Below are 12345 nucleotides of genomic sequence, written 5' to 3' on the forward strand. Positions count from 1 at the left end.
GCCTTGCTGACCGCATCCTCACACTGGTGTCTGCAACCCTTGATTGGGCTGTATTTGATTATTAGCAGTACTGGATGTTTGGAAGTATGGTTCTATTTGGTGAAGGTTCCAGGTATAACTACTTAGCAGTTCCCAGAATATGTTTTCAGTTGCAGTTTGATCTCAAGGTACTGAACGGAGATCCAGGATACCAAAGTTCAATTTCCACCTCTATGCAGATGCCAAGAATACCCTTGGGCCATTCATATTATCCCTCTGTGACTTCAATTTCCATCTACAAAATACAAATCTGACCACCTTCTCTCTCTCTCACCTGGCCTATTTTACCTGTTCCAACTATAAACTCTTCAAGGCAAGAACCATGTCTTGCGAGACATGCATAGTTCCTGTAGGACAATGGGACACCAGTCTTAGTTTGGGTTCCCATAAATAACTATAATAACTAGAGCTGGACCAAACAAAAAAGTGGGGAAAAATATATAATCAATTCCACCCATGCACACATCCTCAGACAATTAGTCCCCTTTTATTATGTTTGGCAGGTCAGTTGAGCTGTCATTACTTCAGCTCCTTCTCCTGTAAAACACCAATTCCTGTCTATGCTCATAGAGTGGCTAAGAATCTCTGCCATTTCACATTTGCAAGAGATGAACAGGCTACATATTTACAGGGTGTCATTGCAAAATGGGATACAAGATACAATGCCACATTTCTCCAGCACCTTCCAATCCACATGCTACCAACCTCCAGCTACACAGGCAAACCGAGTGAGTTGATCCCAAGTTTACCGGCACAGATTTACCACAGTTAGACCTCCTGTAGCCCTCTATATCCATGTTAACTGGGAGCTTTTAGACCCGCACTTCCACAAAAACAATGACTGCACAAGGTGCTATGCACTACAGATTCAGGACTTAAATACAATAAACCTAAGGCCTGCTTCTCATTGACACCAAATCCACTTGCCACCACTCCTGCAAATTATATTTTCATTCATTTTGAACCTCTTTACCTTGACAAAGCATTACAAAGAAAGTTTAGTATAATTAACAATGTGACTCCTAACATTCGGTATACTGAACAATCCCTACAAGACATATAAACTCTTTCTGAACAAGGCAGTTGCTATGTATATTTATTTCTACCATGCTGATGAAGTACTGCTAAACAGGAAAGGTGCCAAACCTTGAATTTAAAAGCATCAATTTAATATTACAGTAGGATTAACGCTCCAGGGTTGGCAAGAACAGAGAACTATTATCTTCATTTGATCTGAACCATTTGTTTCAGCTTTTTGCACAAAGTTAGCACTTTCTCTTCCAGACTTGCATCTGCTTTTGTTGCAACTCTTCCTGAGATTAGGAAGCATGAAAGGACCAAAAGAATAACTTTCTATCTACTCTACCAAAACATCATTGTATATTGAGAAATTGTCTGAGTGGACATCTTTCTAAAGTCTTAAATGATTCAGTGAATTAATTCTTTAACACTAATCAACCTCACTAATAGGAACCAGTTATTTTTTCATTTAAACTGAAATTCTATGTAGTCTTTAAGATTGGTTCCCCCCCCCAAAAAAAACCAAAACAAAACAAAACATTTCATTTTTATGTTCTGGTCTTATTTACATAGGTTTCCTGGAAAAAGTATAGAAATTCATTAAAGTATTTTAAGACGTTGTAGTCATAAATTGTATGTAGTAGGCTTGAAAATGTAGTCAGCAAAGCAATAAATAGGCTTACAACTTTAGACTAGATTAGTTATAAATCTGACTGTGATTGTGGTTTAATATGTTGACTTAAAAAGGACAATTTTCCCCAGAAATTTTAAACTGAAATCAATGTTCTATCAGTCAAATAAACCATTTCAGCAAAAAGGGAATGAGCAGCGAATTTAAAACAAAAATCTATAACAGAATCATGGGTTATACAGAGTTGGTGGAAACTTCAAATTTTGGAAGTTATTAAATGTTCACAACTTTTTCCCCCCCGATTTTTGAACTAGTTCATTTTTTTTTTTCAATTTTTCAGTTTAAAAGCTTGGAAAGGCTTTAAAAAAAGTGGGATTAAAAAAAAATTACAATTCCTTTTTCCAATCAGCACTACTTCAAACTCTAATTTTCTATGATGCTATGACTTCCTTAAGATCCACATAAAAGAAATTAGTTAACATTAAATTAAGTTCCAGATTTCTAACTTGTGGCTGCTTTCTCAAGAGTGGCAAGGCTATGATTTTCAGCCACTGAATGGCTGTGATTCAAAAAAAACAACCCAAAACCCAAAAGCAAGCAAACACCCTCCCCTCCCCCACCAACAGAAAAACACAAACACACCCAAAAAACTACAGAATCCAGAGACAGAATTAACTAGTTTGATATTCTGTTGTCTTAGAAGTGATAACTTCCCTTCTCTTCCTGTAATGTTCTCTCTCTTTCATCACATGGTTTGGATGGGTGTTCCTAGTTTAAAAAAAGGAAGTGAAAAAAATCTCAAATTCTATTACAGGCAACTACACTGTTCCTCAACAAGCATCACCAACACTGTTTGAGCCTTGAATAAAATGCACCTTATCATTGTGTTCTAGAGGTGTTTGCTGTATTAGCTTGAGACTCCTTACAGAGGCTTCATTTTCAGAGGCATCTTTGAAAACCTTGCCCCCAATACCTGCATATGCTAGTGGTTAGGACAATCAAAAAACAACAACAGCTGAGACTCTTATTTGCGTCACTAATGCCCATGAAATTGAAAAATCTGAGCAGGTACGGTTTACTTGTGGAATAGTTATCATCCACACTAAAATGCACACAAGTTAAGAGTCAGTCACAGAAGAGAAATGGCTGCAGGAGAACTTAATACAGTGAACGTATTGACCAAATGACCTTTAACATAGCAGTTACTGTAGAAAACCAAATTAAAAAGAAAAACAGGACATTCATCAATTCAGAGATAAAATGCTGTGTCCAGCACTAAAGAAGGCAACCTTTAATCCTCTAGATCACAGTGTACATGCAAGAGGTCTACCAACATGACACCAAGACCTTTGATGCGCATGCCTGGGCAAGAGCATGGAAGAGGCTGCTCAAGACCTGCCACTGCCCTTCAAACCACACAAACAGAATCCAAAGGCTGGTGCTTCAGTCAGTGGTTGTAGCTTCTGCCCAACAGCAACAGATAAGAACTGCTCCCGACTGCCTAATGTCACTCAGCAAAGGCATGTTTCCATCAAGGTGATGTCCCTTAGTCTATCTCCAGAGGAGTATTCACAAGGCAATGGGGGCTAGGGTTTTGAGATGTACTTGCCTTACAACACTGTATTTTGTAGGAGCTACGCCACCATAAACAGTCCCACCATGTTGCCACCAGGCCCTCCAGTCAGATGCAGTTTCCAGCCATACCCAAAACTAAAGCATCAGACCCGCTGTAATAAGCAAGGTTTTAATATTCCCTTTTTGTTTGTATTTCTGGTAGTGTGGCAACTAATAAATTAATTAAACAAAATAAAGTTGGAAGAGAAGGCATGAATGCTTCCATTGACACATGGAAAAAATAGGTCAGTTCAGCAGTGGGGTCTGGGAATTGTTTTGTTTTCCCAAATATTCAATATTTTTCTTCAGAGTTTCAAAACTTCAGTGAAAACAGTTCTGATCTTCTTGTAGTTTAAACATTCCCCCACAACTGATTCCAGTGCAAAAAAGGAACCACAGGCATAAATAGTACTACGAAGCAAAATAAATATTTGAGAGAGAGAGTTTATGTACTTGCACATGTGTGCCCAGCTCTTCCAGAAAGCAGGGCCAAGGACTATTAAAATGCTACCCATTTTAATTATCAGATGTTAGTGTAGTATGTAATGATAATATTTTTTTAAAACCTGTAAATTGATATTGCCCCTGTAATAATACAGAAGCTTAATCTGCTTAATACGTGTCATACATAGGAAGGTCTGGCCAAGACCAAGACGATCAGGTGTTTTTTTTCCCCACTTTCACTGCCACAATACAAGGGAAGAATGCAAGCCACTTTCAAAATTCAACGTTGTGATTAGCTGCAGAGAAGAAATTTGTTTATTTCAGTGATTGTCAGCCAAACTGCCCGCCGCAATGTTTGCACTGTTAGGTCTGCAAATATAATTCACAAGATAAAAGCAAACTTCAAAAAGAAATCCAGAGTTATGGTCTTTCTGAGTTCTTTGCAACAGAAAACTACCTCTATTATTTTTCTGTAGTAGAAGAAAGAAAACTAAGAGCTGGCATTTTCAAAGGAGTACCTCCAGCCTAAAAAGCTTGAGAATCACTGGTTTACTGGTAACAAACAGAAATCCATCACAGGATGTTTCTGCCATGGTCACCCCCTTGGCACATAAAAAAACAACAACTGACTACCAGAAAGCAAATAGAAATAAGATGTGTTCTAGCCTTTGCTCTAAGTGTAATCTTAGTGAAAGGATGCAAACAAGGGCCTAGAGAACTTCCTCCATCTGAGGAACTTCACTATTTTAATGCATCATTTTGATGATGGCAGTATCTTATGGTCCTGACTGTAGACCAGGACTGAGCCTTGTCCTATACAAACACCACAATGACTGTTCCTACTGCAAGGGGCTTACAACATAATTATACTGCAATACTACTAATAGCAAGCAATATTGCAAAAGATTGTAATAACAGAAAATACTGCATATTCTGCTGCCATTCACATTATACACACAACACTCATAAAAGAGTTGGTAAGCTAAAAATGACATTATGCCTCAAAGATGTAATCAGTCAGTAAGAGTTAGCTCTGTTGACACAACAGTTGTCACTTGATATGCTGCTGGGAAGTCTTCATGGCAGGAGTTTCTATGAAACCAAGCAACTATCACGGTTCCTGCTCCTCCAGTTGCAACTACGTCCTGCTGGGCAAATCTTACCTTTAAATGAACACAAACTACTAATTTGCCTCCAGACACCCGGGGGGGGGGGGGGAGACAGAGGGCAGAATCAAGAACATGAACAGAATGGGCCAGGATTTGGAAAAAGAAAGTATGATGCAAGGAAAGAAGCAGGAAGGGGGAAAAACAAGTCAGCATTGAGACTAGCCAGCCTGTGCTTTAAGCTTATAGGCACAGTTCAAGCACATACAAGGAATATGTATAAAGTTTCAGCAAGTGGCATACGAAAATGCAAAATAAGAATTAGTTGGTCTAATAACACACATCTACCAAGTCTGAATCAAGACCATTTCAGAAACCAGATCAGTAGCTATGGGCTGGGATATGCAAAACATACTAGAGGGAAGGCTTATAACTCCCACTGATCTGGTGTCTTAACTCCCCTAGGGTTCCTTGAAAAGCCCAGCCTTAATACCCATGTCTGCAGTAATGCCAGGAAAAGAACTCCCCTTGCTGGCTTTTCGAAGAGAACACCACAGAGCAGAACTTGTAGTTTTCCTTACACTTACTCCCTAAAAGAGTGAGACTGGCTTAAACACACTTACACCTCCTATCCCTGTAGCAACAAAAACTCAACTTCTTCCACACATCTGCAGTCAGTAATTTAATCTGGTCCGATGAAGCCCCATGTCTCTGCACAGTGCTCCTCTACTGTGCCTCCTCAATTTCTTGGCCATGCAGCAGGTAGTTAACACTTCCTGCCCTCTCCATACTTTACTTGTCTCTCCTTTCTTCTGAAAAGAATAGTACCTCAAATAATAACCGCATCTTCACATCTCACCTTGAGCCCCTTGGACAGCCAACATCCACTGCAACATGCCTCCCTCAACACTTCCTACAAAAAAATCCCACAGCCACAACTTCCTTGAAAAGCATCAGTTCTGTCCACCCCTTCTTGGGAAAGGAACAGCAGCACATGAACTGGTCTGTCAACATTTCTGCCAAACTTGTGCAACCAAGCACATGGACTTAAACTGATTCCTACAGCAGATGAGAGATTTATGCACAAAGGCTTCCTTCTACAACACAATTCCTCAAACTCATCCTCTTTTGTCTGAATTCCCTGGACAAACAGTTGCAAGCCTCTTTTTACAAAATTTAACAGATTTCATTCAAATAATATGCTACACAGATAAAGGAGGAGCAATGCAGAAATACTCCATGCCTGCTGATTCAAAAGCCATGCTCACTTTCCCTTTTGTTGTTCCAGGGCCACTTATAACCATACATCAAGAAGATAAGGTGGGGCAGACAAAGACAGCCCCCGCCCCCCCAAAAAACCCAAACAAACAGCCTTAAGTCATTAAATTTTGCAAGAAAACAAGGGTAAAAAAAACAAACACACATACCAGTAGAAAAAGATACTGTTTTAAGTGTATATTTCAAAATAATTACCCAGTAAAGAGCAATGCCGGAGAGTTTGGGTTCTTTGCAACAAGCTGTCATTATGCATTTGAAAAGACGTAATAAAATCCTGCACTTTAGGAAGAAATAAAGGCCAACACACACAGGAGCAAACAAGGGAGGCCCTTATTTTGCTCCTATTTCAGTCTTTATTAGGCTTTGCCTTTTACTAACTTCAAAAGAATCAGCATCAGGCACATAAAGAGACACAGCATGAGAGATGGACAGGCACAGAAACAATATAGGCCTTAAATGCACATGTAGACTTGCACTGGTTTACCCTAATAAATGCAAACTTCTGGGTAGATCCTGATCCCTCAGTCCCACAATTACTTAACTTTTCTGTGAAGACAGCCTAAACTGTTAGATGATATACCAATATAAATAACTGGTGCAGCGCCTGTGTGCAGATTTCAATATTGGTTTATATCATGTAGCTTGAACTTGTAAATTTATGGGCACAAACTAAATTAACATAGCAGTTTAGACTTCTTCTTGAGTCCATGCTCAAAAGCTGTACCAATTTGGCAAAACCAATGTACAGCCAAGCTACTTATTTAGAGCTTACTTACCTTCAGGTCAATTTAAATCTGTTATAAATCATTCTACGTGAATCAAAGTAAGCTTGTTTTAAAGTGAATAATATCCATATATTTTGCGCCAATTTAGCAAAATTGTTTTAGATTAAATTGGTGCTTCCTCTGCATAAGATAATGCTGGAGCCAAGAGAAATTTCACCCAAGTCAGGCCTGAAAGAGAAGTTTGCGAAGCGTGAGCTCTTTGTGGCCTGCTCTTGCATCGGTTTACAGCCCCAAACAGACAACCAGTTGCAAAACTGGGACTTTCAACATGAAAGCATATTCCAAGAGCAACTGCACAAGTGTTGGAAGTTTGAACAAATGTTAAAAGCTAAAAACAAAAACTTTGTTTTATTTTGACAGAGCATCAATCAGCTCCACAGTATTATCAGCGATACAAAACCATTTTCACAGGGAAGCACAAAATGCTGGGACTGATGAGTGGGCGCAACACACAAAGCAGACTTGGAGACCCCGGTGCAGAAACTAAATGCCAGATGAGCAGCAAGACATGCACCTACAACCATCCATATCAGAAGTACTCACAAGTAAAAAAAGTTGGTCATGATAAAATTAATAAAAGTTCATCCTAGGGCATGCTCGCTCTATCTAATCCTTTGCATTTCTGTTCATGTAAGTCACAAATGTAGCTGGCAGGCACTGGTTTACATTTGAAAAATTACTGCCATTCCTAAGATGTGATGCAGCTGACTGTTACTCAAACAACACACAGTATTTCAACAGAATAAATACTCCTTAGCTATAAGGATAGTCTTATGCTTGTGGCCTCTGCAGCAGGTAAGAATATTGGTTTAAAAGGTCACCAATAATGACGACGGGTCATTAAAACAAAAAAAATCTGTTAAAAAATCCGCAGATATAAAAGCTAAAGATGCCATACTGCCAGCCCTGAACAGAAAAACTGATATTAACTCAAAGGCACGTTTTGTTACAATATTAACATGGTAAAGATATCATGTTTGATCCAAAATTATTATTTTACAACTTTTCAGAACTCAAATCAAACTGGGATCAATTATTTGCAAAACTCAGCAGCCAACCTTTAAAACATAGGGTTCTTATCCATCACCATGAGCCATTCAGATATGAACTTGAAACATTTCAAGTACTCAGCCGAGAAGCAACATGAAATTTATGTGGGATGTTGTTTTCACTAGTAAATTCATTAATGCATCATTATTATAGAAATAACCAGAAAGGCAACAAATACATTATGCCTCTCAGCCCAAGACAAAAACCATTATTTATACTGCATATAAACAGAGCTCATTTACTGATTTCATTTGTATTCTTTTTTTCTGACAAATGTTTTTCATTAGCTGACCCAAAAAACCACTGAATTTTGAATGATAATTTAAAAAATTACTGCAGTCTAGCTAGTTACTCCCCAGTCTATATTTTCCATGCAATTATTCTGTTCCAAGTGCAGAACTTTGAACTTATCTTTGTTGAATCTCACCTAATTGACTGAAGACCACAGCAGAAGTGCTCACACAACAAATGTGTGAATTCCACTAACTACCTTGTCACATGGACACAGGAAAGGAAGGTTATACCCACCTTATAGTATTTTCATATCGTCTGCATTTCCTTGGCTTGTGAATAAGAATGCAAGAAAGATAAGATGTGGGAAGGGTAGTAAATGGCAGTGAGGGAGGAGGGAGAGAGAAAAAAAAAGTAGTAAAAATTTGAGGAGAACCTTTTTACAACTGAAATGGAATACCTCAGGTGAAGAGTTAATGCAGACCTGTGTTGCCATCACTTAAACTCTTCAAGCAGACAATACAGTTCAGCCATTACAGCAAACACTTCATTTGTTTCTAGGCAGGTAATGATAAAAAAGTCAATAATATTGTTAAGGACTATTTGGAAATGGAAAGAGAGCAATGAAGCATGCAACTCTAGCATGGACCTCTAATTAGGACACGAAAACATCTATTGAGCAAGGAGTCTGCCACAAAGGAGATGAGACTTAAAGAAACTCAGTCAAATTATACTTTAGATAAACTTGCAAAAATCTAGTAGAGCTACCATGAACAAGAGAAATAAAAATAAGTCAATGGAGAAAAGAACAGTTGCACTGTCCTCTGCCATAAATCTGATGATGGACAGGCTTCATAACGAACTTCAGGGACACAACTGTAAGTAATTCCCATAAAACTTCGAACTAACTTAATTGCAGTGTTACATAATACTGTAACACTGTAGATTGATCACAGAAGATGGAAGCACCCTGTCTTTTCATGGAATAGACATAAGAGTAGGAAAATTACATTTTAATATACATGTATTAAAATGCATTCTGTGTGTAACTGCCTTTGAGAAAAGCAACAGGCCAAAACAAAAATGGTTAGTTCATAGGCCTGTGAGAGGGGTGGGTGAGCTTTTGCTGGGAGGTAGCAAATCAGCTTTTGGTATGCTCCTTTTAAATACCAACAAGCCATTCAAGGAGACTGCCTACAATAATTCAGGAAACATTCAAAAATTGAAACTTGCAAATATTTAAGGGATGCCTTTGGATCACAGTGGTTAGTTGTTGGGAACTCTACATTGTTACTATCTGCAGAACTGAATTTGAAATAAATTCAAACTTCTCTATGGCAATGTGTTAGACATAATGTCACCATTCTGTCTTTAATAAAAGGAACTTGGAGCCTTTCAAAGTTCTCAGCCACCATCTGGAAAAAGGCCCAGGGTAGGGGTGAATGAATACTACCATTTCATGGCCCCTATATGATATGAACAAGTAGTTTCAGTCCAATTCCTTGTCGCAAACACCATCATAATTAGTACTAATAGCCACCCTTGCTGGCAATTTTCCCACAGATTAAATAGGCCAAGGAGATTAAAATATTCTGCCGATAAGAGGCAACAATTTTACGCTGAAATTTTTTAGCATAAAGTATTCTGGGTAGGCAGCAGGGAGAAAAGGTTTTATTCTCCTACTCTTTTATCTGTTCCATGAAAAGACAGGGTGCTTCCATCTTCTGTGATGAATCTACAACCCAAGATCTGAAAGCTTTTACAACAAAAATGGACCTGATGATCTGCAAGGTCCCTTCCAGCCCCTAACAATCTATGAAAAAGGCCCACATCCTGCAGACACTTGCAAGCTTACCTTTACCAGCAGGAACAGCTCCCATGGTAGTAATATTAAGCATGTGCTTTAACTTGAGGATTGGGGCCTAAGTGCAAAGCACTTAATGCATGCCTTTGTAATATTAGGTATGCAAATATAAAACCGAACAAAAATAACTCATTAACACAAAGTACAGACACTGTACACTCACTGAAGTTATTTACTGTAGCAATCCAATTAAATATGCTTGTAAAATAGATGAAAAAAACATTACAAACTACAATAAGAATTGGACTACATATCTAAGTAAGGAAATTAGTATCTCCTTTATATAGCTTTGCATGCAGGAATAACTGGGTATCACACACTTGCTTACTCCTTTTTGGCTGGGAATATTCAGAACACAGACCTCTGGTCCCATATAGGCCAGTGCCTTGTATGCAGCAGGGACATCATAGCCTGCTGCTGATAAAGCCCAGCAGCGAATTACTAATCCCAGAAGCCAGGGAGAATTGTGAACTGAGGAGTGTCTCCGTGAGTCACATTGCTGCCCAAGGCTACTTTTGATAGTACTGTCTTAGTCAGAGTCTTGTCTAAAAATCAAAGCCGTCTCAAAATTGGCATTAGGTTTAAGGTGTTTAACCTACCCTTGCTATGATAAGAAGCTGCAAGTCTCAAAGCAGACTGCACTTGAGAAGCAACCCCTGCAATTTGCACATAAATTCCTGTGCCACCAATGAAAATAAAACTCCGCAGCACAGTACTTGTGTTGTCACTAGTGGAGGAAACAAAGTTCAGAGAACATAACATTACACACCCTAAAAGTAGTCAAGAAAGCAAGCAGATAAGACTGTGCTGCCTGTAATAACTTTGTTAGGACACAGAGCCGCGCCTCAGCTCTAATCCTACAAAGAAGCTGCAAGTGCGTAGATCCCAGGACCCACATGAAGTTTTTATCAACTTACAGGTACTTTATTCTCTGCAAATCAGTAGAGAATTGGGGCCCTGATCCCTTTTGAGATAACTGTAACAAAGAAATTCAGTAGTGCTTCACACTTTGCAAATGCTTCCTCATTTCAAAATGTTTCCCAGGGAGAAGAATAACAGGGACAGATCAGTTCTTCTTAAGAGTTTGTTCCTGTGCAAAATGTTCTCCTCTTCTGTGCTCTACCCAGCATCTCCCAGCCAGCCACAGGATCTTGTGGGTTTCAATCTGTCATACATCCAAAAATAAAAAAGGGAACTTACTGATCACAGGGTGAGACAAGGCTCTGACTAGGAGGTAGGAAATTAGTGTATGAAGACCTTCTAAACGACAACAAACTGGCAGGGTTTTTAGTTGTAGCTGTGTTAGTCTAAGGACATAAACAGACAAGGTTCTTTGGGTAGATGTGATCTCTTTAATTAGACCAACCAAATAGTTGGGAAAAAACTTCTTCACAAGCTTTCGGGTACAAACATGCAAGGCAGGTAATAAGTGCTGTTGTTGCTCATTCCCTGCCATCCTCTCCTTTATTGCATTCTCCCCAGGAGCATCGCAGACACTGATTCTCCTCTTATTAATCCCTGGGGAGCTACTAACCCTGCAGCAGTTACTGCCCAAACTGCGTCTCTCGCCCAAACCGCTTCTCTCACCCAAACTGCGTCTCTCCGGAGCCCCCCATTTCAAGCAGACCAAAAAAGGTGAACAAGCACCACAAAAAAAAAAAAAAGCCACAGAGCTCAGTCCCAAGACAGCAAACTTGGAAAACGACAAAACCCAAAGCAGCATGAACCAAATCATGCAGACCTTAGGCTGTCTCCCCACCCTGTGGCTCAACACCAAATCAAAGTCCCAGTGAACATATGTAGCCCAGACCTGGGCACAAAAAGGATGGGGGTCACAAGTATGCAGGCAAAGAAGATGGGAGTTACAAAGGTATCGCTGCAAAAAGAAATCAAGAGGGAGCAAATCAAACCTTGCTGAAGGGGCGAGAGAGGGAATTACATTATAATGCCGGGATGCTGGGGGGAGGGGGGGTGTCAAGGGGCAGGGGGCACCTGGACCTGGGGAGCAGGGGGAGAAGGAGACATCCCCGAAGAGCTAAGGACGAGGAACGAGGGGGCACGGGCCCGTGGTGGGGAAGGGGCAGGAGGAGGGAGACGGGGCCGAGAGCACGGCGGGGAGGAGGGGGCCATGCCAGGATGGAGGGGCTCACTCACCGACCCCGTACTTCTCGCGCTTGGTGGGGATCCAGAGGGCCATGCCGGCGGCCCGGCCCGAGGCAGCGCCTCAGCGCCCGTCTCCCCGCGGCGGCGTCGGGCGAGGCGCCCCGGGCTGCTCCGCCATGT

General features: G+C 40.2%; 1 protein-coding gene across 1 annotated transcript in view; it reads right to left on the reverse strand.

Moving 5' to 3' along the window:
• Window positions 1-12339, reverse strand: part of DOCK5 (dedicator of cytokinesis 5) — a 127812-nt gene extending 115473 nt beyond the window's left edge. The window contains exon 1 of the mRNA XM_019556563.1: window positions 12217-12339. Within this exon, the coding sequence (XP_019412108.1) occupies window positions 12217-12259 (43 nt within the window). The 5' untranslated portion in view covers window positions 12260-12339. The remainder of the gene's footprint in view (window positions 1-12216) is intronic.
• Window positions 12340-12345: the final 6 nt, after the last annotated feature.

The sequence above is a fragment of the Crocodylus porosus genome, unplaced genomic scaffold, assembly GCF_001723895.1.
Source record: "Crocodylus porosus isolate Cpor-Errol unplaced genomic scaffold, CroPor_comp1, whole genome shotgun sequence".
NCBI lineage: Eukaryota > Metazoa > Chordata > Crocodylia > Crocodylidae > Crocodylus > Crocodylus porosus.